General features: G+C 42.0%; 1 protein-coding gene across 1 annotated transcript in view; it reads left to right on the forward strand.

Moving 5' to 3' along the window:
- Positions 1 to 20,998, forward strand: part of ADAMTS19 (ADAM metallopeptidase with thrombospondin type 1 motif 19) — a 2,156,963-nt gene that overhangs the window by 230,750 nt on the left and 1,905,215 nt on the right. The window contains exon 3 of the mRNA XM_069625625.1: positions 1,705 to 1,870. Coding sequence (XP_069481726.1) covers positions 1,705 to 1,870 — 166 coding nt within the window. The remainder of the gene's footprint in view (positions 1 to 1,704; positions 1,871 to 20,998) is intronic.

Below are 20,998 nucleotides of genomic sequence, written 5' to 3' on the forward strand. Positions count from 1 at the left end.
CTCAGCCAATCTGAATGTTCAGAGTGCAGTCATTACCTACTGGTATGGACTGCATTTGTTTTCAACAAATAATTCCCTCCCTGAGAGGAGCTTTTGTTTGCTGCGTTATCCTAGTCACCAAAACAAAGACGAATCTAAAACATTGGAAAATGCTTTCACTTTTTTTATAGATAAATTGTTTACTTTTACTTGACACCTAATGAATGCTCATGTTAAACCTGCTCCATTATAACCACGTTTGCAATTTAAATGCTTAACATATGAAGACAATCTTATTTAAATACTACAAATAAAAAAACATTTAATTTACTGTTTGTCTCTTTACTTTACATACTATTAACATAACAATTTTACCTTCACTACAAAAATTCCAAAAGACCTATTGCTATTACCATTGTGTGCTAATAGCCTTATAGACCTGGTGAGGGGTCATTATCACTTGGGTTGATGACCCTTTCCCAACGTACGGCCCGAGGTGAACTTGATGCATGTTATTATCCTGCAATAATGACCCCCTCCCTCGGTCTGTTAGTCTACAATATGTTCATACTTTACGGGAAATAATGCATTTACTTCTGTGATGAAATTAATAATGTCTTCCATTTTTTAATAAATGAAATTCTTACGATATTAATATTGCACGATTGAGTATTCTAGTACATCTATGTTTTGTATTGCAAAACCATTAATAAATAATTATAAACAGAAAAGGAAATCGTAATATTAATAAAGGTATATATATTTCATATTCATTGGTTTCCCCAAAAGAAAGGAAAAAACTTCATAGTGCAGATGATTCATTTAAAAATAAATTAATACATACATAAACAATAACGGGGATTTTTTTAAAGGGATAAATATTTTATTTAGGCTAAGGCACACTGGGGATCATATTAATTCACGAAATAAATTGCATGGGGGAAAACATAGAGGTACAGTAAAGTGGAAAACATAGACAAAGTTACATCTTACTTTTCCAAAACGTGTTTCAAAAAGTCTAACTACCTCCCACAATTAAGTGGGGGCGGGCCTTTAAAATGAATTACTATGGATCCAGTTTGTTTTTAGCAGTTGCTGAACACAGACTGATTCTCATGACACGCTGCAGTAGTGCAGGCAGTACTGCTTGGGGTAAAGAAGGCTCAGCTCCAAACTCTGCCCACCAAACGGTAAACACAATAGTAGGACTTGGAAAATGACCCACATTTTCCTTTGCATGCTTTCACGATAAAATAGATCCACGTTTTAGACTGTTGTGTAAAACTGGAACAGATGTTCCTTTTTGAACGAAACAAGGACTAACATGCACTTCTTGTGAATACATTACAATGTACAATTTAATTCTTCTTCTTCTTCTTCTTCTTCTTCTTCTTCTTCTTCTTCTTCTTCTTCTTCTTCTTCTTCTTCTTCTTCTTCTTCTTCTTCTTCTTCTTCTTCTTCTCATTCCAGTCCTCCTTCTTTCACAGCAATACTATATTTTGAATATTCTGGATTGACAGAAATGTAGAACGCTGGTGAAGCAAAATGAATAAAAGAGAAACGGCTATAGATGCCCAAATTCTGTGAAAGAAAGCAATCAAATATTTTGAAATAAAAATATGCCCCAACAGTCTTGATATGTCTCTTTCAATTGCTCTGTAAAACGTTTGGTTTGCTGTCTTTCATAATGCGTACCTTATGCGTCATTCATTTTGTTATTTACAGATGGGGTTTATAAAGATAAACGAAGACTTCATATTTATTGAGCCCTTTAATCAAACATTGGCTGTAACAGGGCATGCCCACCGAGTGTACAGGCGAAAGCGATCCATGGATGACAAACTCGCAGACAAGCACACTTCACACACAAAGTACTGTGGAGTAGTTCCAGGTAAGCTGTCCAGATTGGATGCACACCCACCATTACATGCTTCTTTTGATTTTGGCAAGGGAGCATTGCTTGTATTAACATACATTTTTAACGGACATGGGTCGCCTGGTTTGTGTATGTTTAAACCCGCCATACAGCCAGCATTTTCATGAGCCTTTGGAAACTCAGGTTACAGTAGTTCATAGTAGAGTTTCAGTGACTGACCTTTGAAACTGTGGCAGCAAAAGCATGTGTTGTTTCATAACGAAGGGTGCGAGAGGAAAACCTGCAGTGAGAGAGAGAGAAAAGGAGAGAGAGAGCAATTCACAAGAAATGGGTGAGAGAGATACAGACAAAGCAGAGGCAAATATAATAATGAAATTGAGAGAAATAGAGAGAAAAGGAGAGAGAGAAAGAGAGAGAGAGAATATTTCTAATAGTCACCTTTTCTTGTCTGAAGATTTTAATATTGAATGCGTTATGATATGCTGAGTATATGAAACTCATTTCAACATCACCAAACGTTTTTCCTATAATATAAAATTGTGCACTTGGCTCTGGGTCTGGACTATTCATCTCTTTTTGCTTTGCAAATTGGAATTTTACGTCGAAAGTCTTACACCCTCTAAGGAATGTTCTCATAATTCTCATGAATGTACTTGTTTACATAGTTTCTAATGAACAACATGTAGTTCTCCATATTTACACTCACAGGACATGGAAAGAGCGGAAACATAACATTTGCTTGATGTTTTGTTCACAGTTAAACTTAAATAATCGGTTCTGTTTTTATGTTTTCATTGACATTCCTTCCACCGTGAAGACTCGTGTGCAATAAACCTCAAACTCATTGAGGGAAGCACACACACCCACACACACACACATGCTTTCTTCCCCTCTACTTCTCACTTCAGTACAATTTAAAGTACTTTATTTTAATGGCACAACAAGTCAGACTAGTACTGCTATAGTATTCTAGCTGAGTATATACAACAATTCGAGATTTCATGTAAACTGTTTCGTGCAGAGTTGTGCAAACTCCCATGAAAGTGATGATTTGCAGATCCGCCACCGCTAACAGTCAGGTCACCCTAAAATATTCACAGACACACCCATCGTGTGGCGTGATTGACGTTCCCGAAGGAGCATGCACTCTCCTGATGACCTGTGCTAGACACAGGGCATGATTCACAGATTGTTTTTCAATGGGATTGAACCATTATAAAACGATTCTGTGAATCAGGCCCAAAGTATATTCACTATTTGTCAAGAATGTTGGAAGTTTGGATAAAAAATGGAATCCTGACCGTCAGAACAGAGTTTGATATATTCTTCTTGTTTAAGCCCAGCCCATGCTGGATATTAAAACCAATTCCAAGTTTTCTTCAGGTTGGATGGGAGGCAGTCTTTATAAAAGACACAACACAACCCTGCGACATGTAGGGGGCGCATGTGCAGTATATCTAAGCACATGTTTTGATTTCAACAGCCTCCAGACCTCCACTATACAAAATTGTTTATTGAACAGCTTGTGTCGGTGACCCTCCTCAGTGAATTTGATTAGGTTGAATCACCAAAACATTTTGGTGACTCAAAGTTTCAACATCATCGTTTGTCCAGACTAATGTCCTCATTACGAGTTGGGTGGTATTGCAGCAGCAAATCGACCAGAATACAGCCAAATGGAATTACTGTTACCACCACTTGGTCCTGTGGGTTTACCACGGGATTAGAAGTAGTGGTAGGCACTCCATTCAGATTTTGTTGTGGAATTGCCACTGGCGGAATTACCAAGTGGTAATTCCACCGATTTTTGGAGGTAAAGTGGAGGGTAGATCCTCCACTTTACCTCCAAAAATGGCAGAATTACCACTCAGTAATTCCGCCAGTGGTAACTGAAAAATGGAGGTGCCAAACATGTAATGAGGACCTATGTTTTAATTTCTGGATTATTTGGTGATACTTGTGTACATATTTGCTAATCACTTTTCTCTGTCCCCCGTTCTTACCATTTTCTCTATGGGGACATCTGTCTCAGACTCTACTTGGTAATCATATTAATATTTGCAGCTGGCAAAAGAGACGTGTCGCTGTTTCAAACTGGCATACATCAGATTGGGATGCAGGCATGTGGGTAAATCTGCAGGAACAAGTGGCACCTTTTAAACATGTATTACCAAATGATGCTCTCTTCTTCTACAGTTTAACAACAATTTCAGGTAAAAATGTGACGAAAAAGGTTCTCACTTTTTGCCTTTCCATTTAAGGTTGAACCGCCTGTTGATTTGCACATTTTTGGGAATCTGATCTTTTGGCTCATGCAAATTATGTAAGGCACAAACTGAACCTGCCACATATGGGATTCTTTGCAAATTCCCATGCTTGTGCAATTTGTGTGTGGTTGCATGCGCAGGTTTTTCCTAACGGACTATTCATGTGACAAGAGGTGTCTTAGTGATGCACAACCTTTGTAATTAGGGGCTCATTTAAAGGCATTGGGCCTCATTACAAGTTTGCCGGTCTGGTAACTATGGTAGTACCATAGTTACCGGACTGGCAAACTACGAGTTCTGCTCGCGTGTGGCTTTTCACCCGCCAGGTCGGACCTGGCGGGCGGAACAGCACCCACGAGCGGAGCATGTCGGATGCACCGGCACCATTCTGAATGGTGCCGGTGCATCCGACCTCCGCATTCCCATTGAGCCAATGGGAATGGGGAGTCCCTATGGGACTCAATGGGAATGGGGAGTAAACGTTTCCGTCCCCTGGCAATGGGGAAATACAGGGTCCGCCAGGGTTGTAATGGCCCTGTGTTTCCCCATTACCAGGGACCGGAAAAATTCACACGTTTGGCGGCAGCCTGCCGGTCTTACCGGCAAGGCTACCGCCAAACTTGTAATGAGGCCCATTGCCTTTATTGGCTGTGTGTTTGCACCATTGCCTTTGTGCAGAGGGCCTTTAATCACCTTAACCCAAACAGGCCCACTACTTAAGAAGTGAGTATATGGTTGTAGATAAAGCAGGTTTATTGTACCATTATCCCGGGGGGCAGTTAGATGGTGTTGCAGGACCATACTTAACCAAGTCTCAACAAACTACATCAGTTCACATCTTATATACATTTTTGCAAGAGTTAAAACTCTCCCAGATACTTTATTACAATCCACCCCACATATGATTGTACAAAAACCTCTTCAAAGAAACCCCATCTTTTCCCAATTCCTACATTTTCATTTGGCCAGTTTTATCTTAATTGTCATCTTCAGATCACATGTAGAACACACCTCTTCTCAGGATTCGTCCGTAGTAGGCAGGCTTCCAAATAAGGTGCGTACTAGCCATTTTTACGTATGAAAATCATAAATACGACAGCTTTATTATTTTACTGTGTACATTTACACACAAGTGTAGAGCAGAGGGCAGTGCAAAGGTCAGGATACTTGACAGAATCCAGAAGTCCTCTTTTGATTTGTATCTACATGTATGTAATTGCAAGTGATGGATAAAAGCCTCTGAAACAGAATGTATTTCTCTGAAGCCTTTCAAAAAAAAGAAACTGCACACTGTGAGAAAATGAATGGTTTATTTCCATTCAGCTTCTGCTGTGTTTGGAGAAAACAGAAGCACTGTGCATAGTTATTTTCCTAGCATTTTCATATTGTAAAATGAATAAGATGGAAAACTAAGTTGCAATTGAGAATTAATATTTTGTAACAAATTATGCACTTTTTTTCCAGTGAAAGCAAACCAGTATTGCACAATTGTATTTTTCAGAGTTCCTGTGCTGTGTGCATAATCATGCTAATGAAGATAAGTTTTACACTTATGATTTAATTTACACTCTAATTATTAAAAAAGTGTTTAAATGATGACTATAAACAATCTAGTTTACATCCATTCAACCTTGCAGTCAATGGGGTACATACAACTGCCCAAAAGTGTTGCCAGGCCTTTCAACATATTGGGCCACATTACGAGTTTGGAGGTAGCCATGCCCTTAATAAGGGCATGGCTATCCCCAAACTCGGGTCCGGGTCCCGCAAAAGGGGACTTACCGGGCCATTCGGACCTTGGAGGGGCCGGTAATTCCCATTCACTGGACCTGGACCCGGAATGTCCCCATTCCCATTTGAGCCACTGTAGGTGACCAGGCGTCCAGAGCGGCACCCGCGAGCAAACTCGGAATGTTGAGGCCAGGTAACAACGGTGCCGGTAGCACTACCGGCGCCGTTGATGCCTTACTGCAACACTCCCAATGAGACCCATTGTATTCAATTATAACGGTCTCACCTTTTGCACTCAATCACTTGTCACCTTGCATCCTTCACGATGATGGTTTGCTATTATGCATAATATCCTAACAAATCTCCTAACAATGGTTGTAGCCTTGATAAAGACCTTCAGATGGTCGAAACACATGTCGGCACCTGTGGTGATGAATAAAATCCATAATGGTATAAAACTTAAACGCGTGGACTATACCCTTTATGACGAACAGTGAACAAAACAAGCTCTTATAAGAATGTGTACAAGCGCCATTTGTGTAGGAATCCAACACAAACCTACCTAATCTAGACTTGGGGGACCAGAGCACAGTCTCTATGGTACCTACAACCGGCTGCATGTACAACCAAACCCGGTATTTCATAAGGAGTAAGGCGCAGTAACCACTAGTTGCTAGTGCTCTCACCACTTTCTGAAGTAACACTAAAGTAAAATATCCCACTAATAATTAACTACACTTAGATACATATGAAATTGCAACATCGTTCCCAGTTTGCCACCACCCCCAGGTATTAATACGGCATGCACAACATGAACCCTTTGTAATCATGGGGACCTTTCCTGACCACCCAAACATTCAGTTAATACTTTAACACATCACAATCATCTTCTTGGGAAACAACCCTATAACCATCCCTTACACCAGTCTCAATATGAGCATAATCCTCCACCGAACAATCCCAACTCGTTCCCCCACCATTTCTGCAATCTACCCACTGCTACACAGAAGCATGCCAATTTGGTGGAGGACACAACACTATTTTAGTCTGAGTACTCATATGGGATGCAGTGGTGGTGATCCTAGGCTTGGACAGGGATACAGTCATCATGGCATCTGTTGTTGGCACCTGGGCAGAGCAACATTGTAAGAGCATTTCACTGGAAAAGTAAAGAATGAGAAAAAAGAAAGAAATAAGTAACACAATCTTCAAAGCGAGGCTCAACCAAGATAATACCCAAGAGAGCAAGGAGTTCATCTATGAATCACTGGTGATCCCAGTCTCAGTCTCATGATCACTTTCAGCTTATGCCAGGCAGCAATAGTTTGCATGAGGGTACCATTTTCTGGCATTGGGAGGCATACAAGTGCAGCAGGTACCCCATATAATTCAGCACACTCTGTCCTCCATTGCAGTGAGCAGGTAGAGTATGTACGGGTTTTGCAAAATCATAAGCCTGCGTGCCCTCGATTCTTCCCTAATGGCACTGAACACTGACTCAGAAGTGTTCACAAAGAGTAACGGTTCATACCTAGTCACCTAGATCCATTTGGCATTGGCCACTGCTTGGGCGCCAGGTGCCAGGAGCGAGGTGAAGAAAGACTCTGTGTGGCTAAACAGACTGTATTGATTGGGAATGTTGGCTACAGCCTGTGATGATCCTGCTGAAAAGTAGTTAGATTTTCTCCTATGTTGCAATTGTTCGCAAATTTTCACCATCAAGCATAGTCTTTGATTTGTCCATATAAAATGATGAAGGGGACGCAAGGGGCACAGGGGACAAAGGGGGCACAGATGCAACTTCAGGCTTTGATTGGGTCAGGTATTCCTCTGTGTTTATGAGAACGGACACATGAAGGGTAGAGAGACTGCACATACCTCGCCAGGCTGGAGGCAACTGCCTATATGCATACTGTCCACAGGTCCAAAGATTGTCAAGAAGAGCAGCTCTACTACCAGCCAGATTTGTGATGCAAAGCATGCAGCTGCAGTTCCCATGTGTGCCACTGGGCACTGTGCAATCACCCTTAAAACATAGAAAAAATGGGTGAGTGTCTTAACAGGTTTTGTGGCTCCTTGAGCCACATCAGATACTGCAAAGGATTTCTCCATACTATCCCACTGTAGAGGAGGAGCCAATTACCCCCACTCCACCTACCCCGCCTACATTACCTGAGAAGTATGAACCAAAGTATGTGACATATACTACGCCAATCAGAAAACAAGAAGAAGAGCAACGACTCTGTGCAGTACCCATAAGAATACCTTTACCTAAGAGAATATGGGAAGTGAAGTACCCATTAAGGAAACCATACCTACATTCAAGAAAATATGATGGCCATATGAACGTGATTCCTGATGAAACAAAGAAACTCAATGACCAGGATGAATGGTGACGTCATACGAAACCGAATCGACCCCATATAGAAGAAAACCAGACCAGAGAGGCAGACCATTTATGAAGAACAAAGAAGTACTACGGATAAGTGACGGTTTGGGATCAAGATGAAGAGACTTATGCCATAAGCATGATGAAGATGCTTAGTTTATTTAAACATGTACAGATGCAATGAAATGCAAGCAGCAAAGCAATCATGAAGCTAGCCAAATGCTTATAGTGAATATATCATGGCAAGCATCAACATATACATATATAACCTCATAGATACATATGGATTAAATAAAGAATGAATGTTTTCCACTATGTATATAGCAGTCTTGAGCAACGAGGAAGGCCTGAATTCAGTGTCACAGTTACAAAATCAAGTAAATTAAACAGAATGGGCCTCATTCCGAGTAGGGCGGTAAGGGTTAACAGTCACCGGTAACAAGACCGGTGCCATTAAACCCTTACCGCCCTACTACGAGTTTCCTGTGCGGGTCCTTCCTTAACGCCTGCTTTTAGCAGGCGTTAAGGACGGGACTCAAGGCCGACTTCAAACACTAATTGATACTGAACCATGGAGGTGATGATGGAGTGTACTTTTAATTGGTGGGAAGCTGGTATCAAGACAAGATCACCCGCACCTGGTTGTTCAGTCTGCATGATGCTCGCGTAGGTGGAAAGTTACTAACGGGGGTTAGTAGCCAACCAATTCTAGAGGACCACAAAGTTGGGGGTCCTATGGTTTGTGTAGCCAATAGAACATCGTACATTTAGTGACATTCATAGTGGCCATTTTGAAGGGAGGGCTTAGTTGCCCCACCTGATGTGAAGTATCCAATTATTTTTCTTTGTTACTCTATACAGATATCACACCTATGCTTAGTTATTCACTTAGAACCAATCCTGCTTCCCGATAGGTTTTAGAAGTTTGCCACATAGGATGGCGTTGGTAATGACGCAGGTCAACACATCAGCTATGACCAATTTTGGGTTTAAGAACCCATCTTTTTAATGAAATAATTGAGAGTTGAGTATGAGAGATTGCTGTTGTTTGTTGTACTCCCTGGTTTAGTTACTTGCATTAAAACAGACAAACCTTTGCCAAGCTATTTGTGTCATATGAATGATTGATGTTTGATTAAAATCTGCATCCCCATCCATCTCAAGGGTATTGCTATTCATCCTAAAGGGCTGGAAGTCTCCAGTTCACTTGGTAGCAGAGATTGATGGTTAGATAAGATACCATCGGCCGTCGACATAAGTAACTTTAGGGTCTCAGCAATATTGCACAACCTTTGCCATTTGTCTGACAGGATGTGAAGCTCCCCGTAGATCATGGTTAGAATAGGACAAAACCTTGTAAGGAGGGTGTGACAGGACCCCTATTTTAATATAGGAACCCCTCTCACATCTATGCGAAGTGGATTGGAAAACAGCTTGAAGAGGCGGTAACAAAGGCAGTGATCCTGAGGGTCCGAAGACGAAAACATGCAAATGGTGAGTGAATAAGACCGAACAAAGTGGCAAAAGTGATGCATGCATAGTAAATAACGGAGAGTAATGGAGGGAAGCGGGATAAAATATAATGCAAGAGTAAGAGCGTAAAATATATGTATATGGAGAAAAGATATTTGACTTGAGTGTTGCCAAGTAATGTATGAGGAAAATATTTGTGAGGTGTAGCCACGCTATAACGATACGCCCTGTTCCTAGACTTTAAAGAGTGCTAGCAGAAGCTTTAATTCAGAGCCCCCTTTATGAGGGACATATAGAAGATGAGATTAGTTTAAAGACTTTCTTAAGGGAATTGGCTTAAGTTCCAATCGGAACACGAATTTAGAGGGTAAGACAAGTCCTAAGAAGGAATCGTGAGGTGCACGTATATATGGCCGGTCAAGTCTGTCTGTTTTGTTTTATGTGGTTGAAAAGTGTGATGATGTCAGAGTTGAAAAAATAAATGTTTTAAGTGATAGAGAAACGTCAAGTTAAGACGAGGAAATTGATTATTTTAAGATTAGACTTTGTTGGTTATTTTTTAGCAAGATTAAAGTAAAAAATGTCATTATGACGTGATTGGAGCTTGCGACGATTGGTGCTCGCTCATAAGTGTATGTTGATTGAAACGCAAAATTGAAAACTGTAACTAAAGCATAAGCGAAGGGGTAATAAATGGAGAAGTAAAAGTTAGAAATGGAAGAAGTTACGCCATTAGTGCATCTTTGCAAGCAGCTACTAAAGCACGTGACACGCTTAAACTTAAACAGTACAGTGCAGAATGTGTTAAAAGGACTGCAGATAAAATGTTTATGCCATGGCCCCAAGGCGGGTCATTATCGAGAACAGTTCTACAGCATATGACGACAAATTTGCATGCCAAGTACACAGGAAAAAAATTAGAAAAGTGCCTAGCGAGTCTAGAGCTTTGGAAAATGTATGAACACAAGAAGGAGGAGGAGCCTCCTTTAGATTGGATACTTAATATATGCAAAGAGGGAGGTAAAGAGCCATCTGCTCCACCTGACTCATCTGAAATAAAAGACGAGATGACGAAAGGCTAAGGGTTATACCCATTAAGAGAACTTAAAGCAGCGACGGAATATAGCATTCCGTCATACGAGTCACATATGCAAAGTAGTGACAAGGGCCAAGAGAATAACACAGAGAAATATATCACCTCCAAAGTCACAAGGGCCAAGGAGAGACGCGATAAGGAGAGAAGTGATCAAGCAAGCACATCTCTAGACATAAGGAGTGAAATAAAGAGATGGAAGGGAGATAAGCATAAAACTGATGAGATAGCGCTCGTACAGAACGAGTCGTTGGGAGTTCAGATTTTACTTAAACTCAATGGTAAAGGCATCGAAGATGTAAGACAAAAGGGGAGACCAAGACAAACAAGATAGAAAAAAAAAGAAAGGGATCGAATGATTGAGAGATGAAGGAGCAAGAAGAAAAGATAGACAAAGACGAGAACAGTTATATCAAGATGAGCAAGCTAAAAAACAAGAGAGAACAGAAGAGCAAAGAAAGCGTGATAATAAATGAAGAACAGCCGATGTAAAAGAAAGGCTAAAAGAAAAAAGAATAGAAGCCGATGAACAGGAAAGGATAAGAGAGAAAAGAATACAAACGCAAAGTGATGAGGAAAGGCGAAGGCATATGAACGAAGGGGTATGAAAATGAAAGAGGAAGATAGAATAAGAGAAGTCGATGATGACATGGAACGCAAAAGGAGACAGAGAGCACACGATCTTGAGTATTTGGAAAGGTAAGTAAGAGATCCCAATCCACCGACAGACTGGGAAGACATAGAGGAATTCTTTTCTAAGTCCGAGCCATTTCCAGGCACGTCTAGAGTAAATCTAGAAGACAAATTTGACTCGTAAAGCATTGGGGAAATGATTGATAAAGTATATCACGAAATGCAAGCCCAGAAAGAAGCACAAAAGAAGTGAAAAAATGATCGTCTTGAGAGTACTCAGTTGTATGACACAGAGGAAGCCTTCTGTAGTACGAGACAGAAGGAGCTGTCTTTAGACAGGTTAGCATTAGAGATGATGATGAAAGGAGTTGCATGAGTTGGGCACAAGAAGTATCAGATGAAGAAAGTGGAAACCTACTTGAGGGAGGTTAGGAGTTTTATATGTGTGCTAGAAGAACATCCGCCTTTGGATAAAGAAGTAAGATGGTCAGATTTAAAATTACCTATGTCTGAGGCATCAGAGTCACTGACACAGTTAGACCGGCATAAGGGTCAACCCCATTGTCACATGGGGGAGTGCCCGACCTATGTGAACAGGTCATTGCCAGGTAGACGGCAATGTGGGATTATTACTCCAGCAGAAGATAGACAAATGATGAGAGGTGAAAATGAGTTTAGAGCATCGCAGTTCCCTTTGTTAGAAAAGGGAGTGGCCAGGCCACAGTTTATACCATGGGCCCAGATGGACAGGGAAAACCTGAAATGTAAACTCCTGAATTTAACTTCCGGCGATGGAAAATGGATACATGAGTTAGAACAAATGACGGGAGGGAATGTATTAGCTATAGGGGATACTTGGTGAAAGAGTTGATGACGTATGGACATGGGCAGGTTACTCTGGTGTGACTACAGTCAACACCGTGCATGAATGAGCGCTGTTTAATAACTGCAGAGCAGCGATTTGGAAAGTGCTTCGCGTGCTATATCTGGACACGTCCTATATGGGAGCTATAATGACAAGAAAAATGAAAGTAGAGGATCCGTTGCTTTATATTCAAAGTTTCCAAGATGCATGGGCACTTGAAACATGTGAGGCTTGGCGGAAGTATATACCTCTATTTTATTATTATGTTATATATATATATATTATGCCAAGGGATGCCAGAGCAAGTGCAGAAACAGCTCAATAAGTTAGTGGTGATAGAAGCAAAACCATGGTCAGAAATTCAGTTGACCATTGCACATTATTGCAGACTCCTGCAAGATAAGAATCGCAAAAAAGATGATGCACGTAAAGGTGAAGAAGCAAAGTTAGTTCAGAAAAAGTTATCCAAGTATGCCATTGAAGGGGCAATGTTAACTAATGTGGGCGGGTCAAACCTGCAGCAAGCAGTACCTATGCCGCTAGTAAATAACAAAAGCCAGTTTGATCAGAAAAATAATGGATATGCTCCAAGAGGAAGGGGATATCGAGAGAGAGGTTGGCAAGGTAATCAAGGATATTGGCAGAATAATCAGGGAGGTTTTAAGAATAACCAACAAGGGTTTCAGAATATGCAAAATGGTTCTCAAAACATGCAAAATGGGCACATGGGAAGACACCGGCTTGCATGTTGGACGTGTGGAATGACAGGGCACATAGCTCGTATGTGTTGGAGCCAAGGGAGGGTACAGAAGGCTCAGTTTTCAAGACAGGGAATGCCAAATTCACCTGCATATTCCCAGCAGAGCGGAAATGGAGTTGTGCAAGATCAAACAGTGCAGCAGCAAGCACTGAGAGTACAGCAAGGCTTGCAACCACAGCAAGTGACAGGTAATCAATCGCAAGGACAATCACAGCAATCTCCTATGCAACTTCAGCAGAACACAAACACAGAGCAATCTATGATGCGTAAAATAGGAGGGGTCACTGTTGATGGAGGAAATCCCTTCACGAGTGATGAGGTGAGGCTGTACCCGCAATAGAACAGCTCACTGGGAGACCTGATGTGTTCATTCCTGTCTATTATGCCGAATCCTTGTGAGGAGCCAAGGGTAGACATAATTATAGGTGGCAAAGCTTATTCTTCTTAGTGGACATGGGTGCAACACACTTGTGTATACGTGAGGGCACATTTTTTATGTCTGGCAATGCGATGAATACTCTTTTCAGGAGCAAAAAGTTGTGTTCCTTTTACAGAAGAATTACCAGTCTCTATAGGAGAATGTGATATGAAGGTGCCACTGCTTTATTCAAGGCAAACACCTGTTAACATATTAGGACAAGATTTATTGACAAAAATGAATAAGACCATTTCATTTACAAAGGATGGCATAGTATGCTCAACACCGGGAATGCATTATTTAAATGTGTGCGAAATGATCAGGGCATACGCAGGACAAGTAGCGCCTAGAGCAATGCCATTGGAACCCGAATTGTTCCATTATGAGATACACGTTCTGTTAACATGGCTGCCAGGTCTAGTAGGCAGAACCATGAGAATACCAGATGAGTTTTTATCTAAACCACATATACCTATGGATGAAGAAGAGGGGTGAATTTTCCCCTTATCCTTAGAAGCAGCTATAGTCCGAGGAAATATGGCTTTGCTTGATGCAACTGATGATAAGGGTAGACGATGGAGCAGAGTAATTACCATTGAGGAAGGCTGCAGAGTGACTGACGTCACTGATGAAGATTTGTTTGGAGATAACATATCTGACGATTTTGTGATATTTGAAATGTGCATTACTTATTGAGTCAAAACGATTAAGAGAGAGGTCCCGCAGAGAATGATGCTAGCAAAGAAGCATCCTGAATATTTTGAAGAAGATATGGCGAAAGTGCTAATTTCATTATGGACCACTGCCCACTATCATGTAGGCCTACTGAAAGGGGCTGGGGAAGTGAAGATTAAATTGAAACCAGGAGCTATTTTACCTCATGCATAACAATATCCTCGAGAGGCAGATGAAGGAATTTTCAAGACGATTTCTGCATGATGGACCAAGGTATTTTAGTGATGTCAGAGTCACTGTGTAATACGTCAGTTTATCTGATTAAAAAATCAAAGGGGGGTCTTGGAGACTAATTCAAGATTTACGCCCAATGAACAATATTGTAGAGGCCGAGTTCCCTCTACTCCATAACCCATCTACGATTCTATGTAATATACCTGCTGATGCGCAATATTTCATGGTAATTGACTTGAAAAATGCATTTTTCTCAATCCCATTGCCAAAGACTCACAAGATTTGACATAATTCACTTTTAGACAAGTGTGATTAAAAAGCACGAGGCTGTCCCAAGGGGGTACTGTAAGTCCCCATTTATTTTTAACAGATTCCTCCAAATGGACTTGAGCAATATTGCTTTAGAAAGTGTTGTGCTGCAATATGTAAATGACATTTTAGTTTGCAGCACAACAGAGGAAGAGTCCAGACGTGATTCAGTTCAGCTAATGATTATACTTGCTGGCAAAGGATATATGGTTGACATGGAAAAGTTACAATATTGTCAACAAGAAGTGTTGTACATAGTCCAATTGATTTCACTGGAAGGAAAGAAAGCTACTCCTGAAAGAGCTGAGGCCATTTTAAAAACAGCTAAGCCACACACCATAAAACAGATGCAGAGTTTTCTAGGACTATGTAATTAGGTCAGAGCATGGGTCTTTGACTACAGTTCGTAAACTAGGCCGCTCTTACAGGCCTTAAAGAAAGCACAGGCAACGCAAGAGAAAATCATGTGGACTGAGGCAATGGAAGAAGGGTTTGACGAATTGAAAAAAGCCATTTGCACAGCTCCAGTTTTAGGGATTCCGAATTATGCAGAGGAATTATTTTTATTCTCGTAAACAGATGGTACTTTTATGATAGCAGTACTCACACAGATAACGACATTGGGGTACAAACCCCTTGCATATTACAGTGGAATTTTGGACCAAGTAATGAGAGGTCATTTTCCATGCGAACAAAGTTTAACAGCCGCTGCGTTTGCCATAGAGAAGGCTACAAACATAGTGATGGGATGCTCCATGATCTTATTTGTTGAACATGCATTATTTGCAATTTTAGAGAAACCAAAAGGCACGTTGACTACTCAAAGGGCTTCTGCCTATGAGGTAATCATATCGACTCCAGCGATTAAAATAGTCTGATGTAAAATAGTGAATCCAGCTATGTTTATAGCTGAGTCTATTACCGAAGGAGATCTTATACACGATTGTGAAAACTATGAAGAGTTTTGTGATGAGCTCCCTAGGGTAAAATAGTATGCACTCGCAGGGGGAGAGATTGTCTTCATTGATGGTTGTTAGAGAATTGATCAAAATGACGGACAAAGATATACAGGGGCTGCGGTAGTGAAACATTTGGCAAATGGAGAATTTTGAGTGCTCGTAAGTACTCAGTTGCCATCTCATTATTCAGCCCAAGTTGCAGAATTATTGGCATTGATACTCGCAGTCGAGAATCACACAGACCAGGAAGTAACAGTGTACAGCGACTCTGCCTATGTGACGTCGACGGGGGATGCAGGATTAGCATGCTGGAAAAGGAGGGGTGACCTCAGAGTGGACGGCACACCAGTGCAGCATGTAGCCTTATTGGACAGGCTTATTAAGGCACTACAACTCTCGGTGGGCATCGCAGTCGTTAAATGCGCAGCTCACACAAAAAGGACACATTTCATATTGCATGAAAATCAAGCAGCAGACACTGAAGCCAAGCGCATAGCAAATACAGATGTAGAAATGATGAATGTTGAAACCATTGATGTAAATGAAAGAATGACTGTAATGACAAGTGTGGACGGGGGATACAATCATATGCCTAAAACACAGATAGTAGAGCTCCAAGGGGAGGCACCGCAAGAAAAAAAGAACTTGTGGAAGCAAAGAGGGTGTTCTTTAACCCCTCTGAAAAATTGTGGTGACAAGACATCACTGGTAAACCAGTAATGCCTATAGCCTAATTAAAGGTAGCGCTAGAACAGTTACACTACCCAGCACATACAACTAGGGAGAATCTTGCTGTAATAATTGCTGAAGATTGGTTCTTACCGAACCTAATAGAACATTATGGTAAATTGTATTATTTATCAGCAGTTCACGGCTGGACATACACTGTGCATAGTGATGGTGGTCATCCCAAGATGCAATGGCCCTTTTGAGCACTTGCATATCGACTATGTCGACATGATACAAGTTTTTAATGGATACAGATACCTTTTAGTTGTAGTATGTCCTTTCTCCAGATTGATAGAGGCAGGTCCATGTACGCACCCAAACTCTACCTGTGCAGCCATGTTCTTGGTGCGTGATGTTTTTCCTAGATCCGGAGTATGTGAAGTAATGAGATCAGATAATGGACCTCACTTTGTAAACACAGTTTTCGAGCAGATGCATTGTAATAATCCAACCGAGGTAGGATGGTGGCCCGCACCAAGGTTTCAGAATTCTTACTTCTAACATGGGGTTACCAATCTGAGAAATCTAAGTTGGTATTGACATTTTTTAATAACTGTATCAACACGTGAAGCAGCCCATAGGGTACAATCCATGACCACACCAAGGGCCTCATTTCGAGTCCGGCGGTAGCCGTGCAGGAAAAACCAGCAGGCTGTCACCAGACTTGTAGTGAATTAGCGCCTCTGTGTTTGCCGGAATCACTGGGGCATTACAACCCTGGTGACCCGGTAATTCCGGAGGTGGAATTCCGTTAATCCCCATTCCCATGGAGTCCGACAGGGGGGACCATGGAAACACCGGCACCGTGAATGACAGTTTCGGTGTTTCCATTTCTGTCTGCAGGCGGGTGGCATTACTCCCGCCAGGTCTGACCTGGCGGGAGGGACACCACCCACCTGCAGAACTCGTAGTTTGCCAGTCCGGAATCAACGGTTGTGGCAGGTTTACCACCACCGTTGTTTCCGGACTGACAACCTTGTAATGAGGCCCCAAGTGTCTTAACCCCATTTTGTGTTTTGATGCAATGCCCATCAATAGAAAACCTTAGAAAACATGTATCCAGTTTCATACTAGCCTTAGCGGATCCAAATACTAGAATCTCTGTCTTTGCACTATTCAGGCAAAGGCAATTTACAGTCATCCAATATTTGACCAATTTGTATATTTTTAAAATTGTACTCACATTATAAGTGTAATCACTGCTCAACTAAAACAACAGCTGCGTATCATCAGCATAGTTAGTGAATATAGCTCTTCCTGCATCAAGAATATTGCACAAAGGACGAAGGTATACGTTGAAAAGTGTGGGCGAGAGACATGCACCCTGCAGAATGCCACAAATAGATGTTCGATAGGTAGAGGACTATTTCTTTTACCAAAGGCAAAAACAGGGGAAGCCCCTTGTATAACACCTCACTTAACGGTCAAAGGGAGACCATGAATATTTGTACACAAAGGAGAAGGTTATATGATTAAATCTGCTGGCTTTCTTATCTAAAACGATGTGGTGTTATATAGCATTCTCTCACCATTAGTCCTGAAAAAATGGACTTGATATACAATAAATTTGTATGAAGGTAACAATTTTAATTCATTATCCAGTAAAAAACTTTTAAAAAAAACAGGTGTCCTTAGCGGGTCCCGCCAGCAGGCCAGAATGCTAATAACGGGCTCGTCATTAACAGGCCAGTTGTTAGCATCCTCCCCATTTCCATTTGAGCCCTATCGGGGCCCAAATGGGAATGGGGATGTACTAGGTCCAGGTTCCTTGAATGGGGAAATACTGGGCCCTCCAAGGTTGGAATGGCCCAGTATTTCCCCATTCAGAGAACTCGGACCCGGTACCCAGTATGGGGGTAGCCATGCCGCTAAATACTTGTAATGAGGCCCATAATCTTAACACTTTTCTTTAACACCCTAAGGTACTCCTCCTTGGACCGCTGCGGTCTTGTGTGCATCTGATACCATACGTGTACGTGAGAGAGGTGTGTGTAACCTACACCCTTCATGATTTTGTGAGTGTTCAAGTGGTGGTCCTTCCCTGGCTGGTTTTCGCAAATAGAATTGTGCCAGTGGAAGGCACACAAATCACAATTTATTTAATTCTGCACAGTCTGTCTAATTGGGCCTTAAGGACCCCATTGAGCATCTCCATGATCCCGTTGGGCCCCAGGTGGTTCACAAAGCACAACCTATGCTGTATTCCCAACAACATAGTAATCTATGCAAGAGGTTCTATGTAATTTATCGACACCCATTTTTTTCAAAGGGTGTTTTTAAAAAGAACTTTTGATGAAAAAACGAATTGAAATGTTATAAAATTATTTTAAGGGGGTGGTTCCCCTCAAAACCCCTGTCCTCTACCTATTTTTTGTTATTCCCAAACCCCCCAACCTTTTATATGTCCTTTCCCTCACCCCCAAAAAATGTTGTTGAGTTTTTTCAGCAAAAACTCTTCATAAAAACACCTGTCGAAAAAACAGGTGTCAAAGAAAGGACGTTGTACCATGCAAACAAGGTATTAAAGAAATGTGTTCCGTTATCAGATTTTAGGACCTCACAAATTCCCCATCTTGGAAATAGTTCCCTCACCAAGAATCTTGCCACTGATTTAGCATCAGGATGTATGCAGAGACAAACCTGAAGCCACTGGGAAAATGGACAAGCAACAACAAATAAATATCTGAATGCACTGCACCTCATGATCATGTCCACATTATCGATGTGGAGCTCCTTGAATGGACCACAGAGCCTGGGCAAGATGCACTCACTGACCTTATGGTATTTCTGGGATTTAAATCCTTTCACACTACACAATTCCCTACAAATCTACTTACCTGCTCTTGTCAGTTGGGGATAAACCAGTCCTTCTGGAGCTCTGCTGCGATTTGTCATCGGGAAGTATGCGACAGGTAGTGTAGTTGCCCTAGAGCCAAGAGAAGTAGTGCTACAGTCATAGCTATCTTCCCTGTCACCCCATGTCTCCAAAGCAAATCTGTGGATGAGAGAAAACATTGGGCCTCATTACGAGCATGGCGGTAGACGTGCCTGTATGGCAGGCATGGCTACCGCCATGCTTGCTACCGGCACCACCTCCCGCGATTGGGCAATAACCACCCCCCATTACGAGATGAATGGGCCGGTAATTGCCCATTCGTGGGTGGAGGTATTGCCGGGCTCCCAATCCCCATTCTGCGGGCAGAATGGGGGTGGGGAACAAGGCTTTATAACGGTGCCGGCGCAATTACGAGTTATGCTTGCAGGAGCTGCACAGCCTGCCAGGTAAGACCTGGCGGGCTGTCAGGAACCCGCAAGCAGAACTCGTAATGCGGTCGGACAGTATGAACGGTGCTGGTGCCTTACCGAGACCGTTCATACCATCACCACCAGGGTCATATACAGGCCCACTGTCTCTTTTTCCAGAGCTCCTGTTCTTCTCTCAGGGCTTTGCCTTGCATTTCTATTATCTGGAGCACCAGAACTACGGTGTATGGGGCTGGTAACTGTACCTGATGGGACACTGTTTCCATTTTCTAGGATTCTGTGAGAGGTAAATACGCTGCTTCTTTCACTGCATTGTCTGCAGCATCATTCGCGAGAGCTATTGCCTTTTTGCGGCTAATATTGTCAGTGCTTTTAACTAACCCTATCTCCACTGGCAAGGTAACATTCAATTAATCGGGATACAAGCTTTGCATGGATGGTAGAGGTGACGTATGCAGTGTCAGATTAAACAGTGACTACCATCCTCTACTCATTTTTAGAACCTCTGTGAGTGCCACTAATTCCGCCGCTTGTGCAGAGTAATGAGAAGGCAACCATCTCTTCAGTCTGAACTCCTACTTCCCATCCAGAAGATCCACAACAGCTGTGCCCATATGCCTCTCTTCTGGCTCTTTGTTAATGATTGAAGACCCATCAATAAGAATCACATCACCTCCCTCCAGGGTGTCCTCCTTCACATTCACACTCTCTTCTTTTTCCCCTTCATATGTGGCACAACCGTGAACAATATCCTCATGCTTTATCCCCGGGACCACAACTAAACAAAACCACCACCCCATAAAGAAACAATGCTGAATGCATGAGAACCCCTCTGATCATGCTGTCGCTACAATAGGCCTGAAAACACGCTGCTTCCCTTATTGGATACAACCCTGAAGTCGAACATACAATACCTTCCTCTGTGAAAGCAATCAACATCTGCAACTTGCTTTGGATGTCCTTTCCCAAAACATTCAGTGGAGTGCCTGTAAAATACAACAAAGGGGCTGATAAATGTTGAGTACCTACCTTAATACGAAGATCTGCAGTATAAGGAACGGTCAGGATAGCTCCAGAGAATCCCTGCGTGTCCATTGTTTTGCCTCAAAAGGGAAACTTACCCTGCTTAATGTAAGATTGTGTAGCCCCTGTGTTGACCATAAATTAGAACGTTCATTCACCTACCTGCACATCCGGGGTTCCTCTTCTGTATCGGTGGTAACGGACAGGACTGGACACATCAGAGACCGCTGTGGACTGCCCTACTCCTGGTAGATATTAGCACCGGGAAGAGAAAAAGGATTCCCTCCAAAAACACTTGCTCCTGTGTAGTGAGTAACCATT

The sequence above is a fragment of the Ambystoma mexicanum genome, chromosome 6p (genome assembly GCF_040938575.1).
Source record: "Ambystoma mexicanum isolate Mex_15411 chromosome 6p, UKY_AmexF1_1, whole genome shotgun sequence".
NCBI lineage: Eukaryota > Metazoa > Chordata > Amphibia > Caudata > Ambystomatidae > Ambystoma > Ambystoma mexicanum.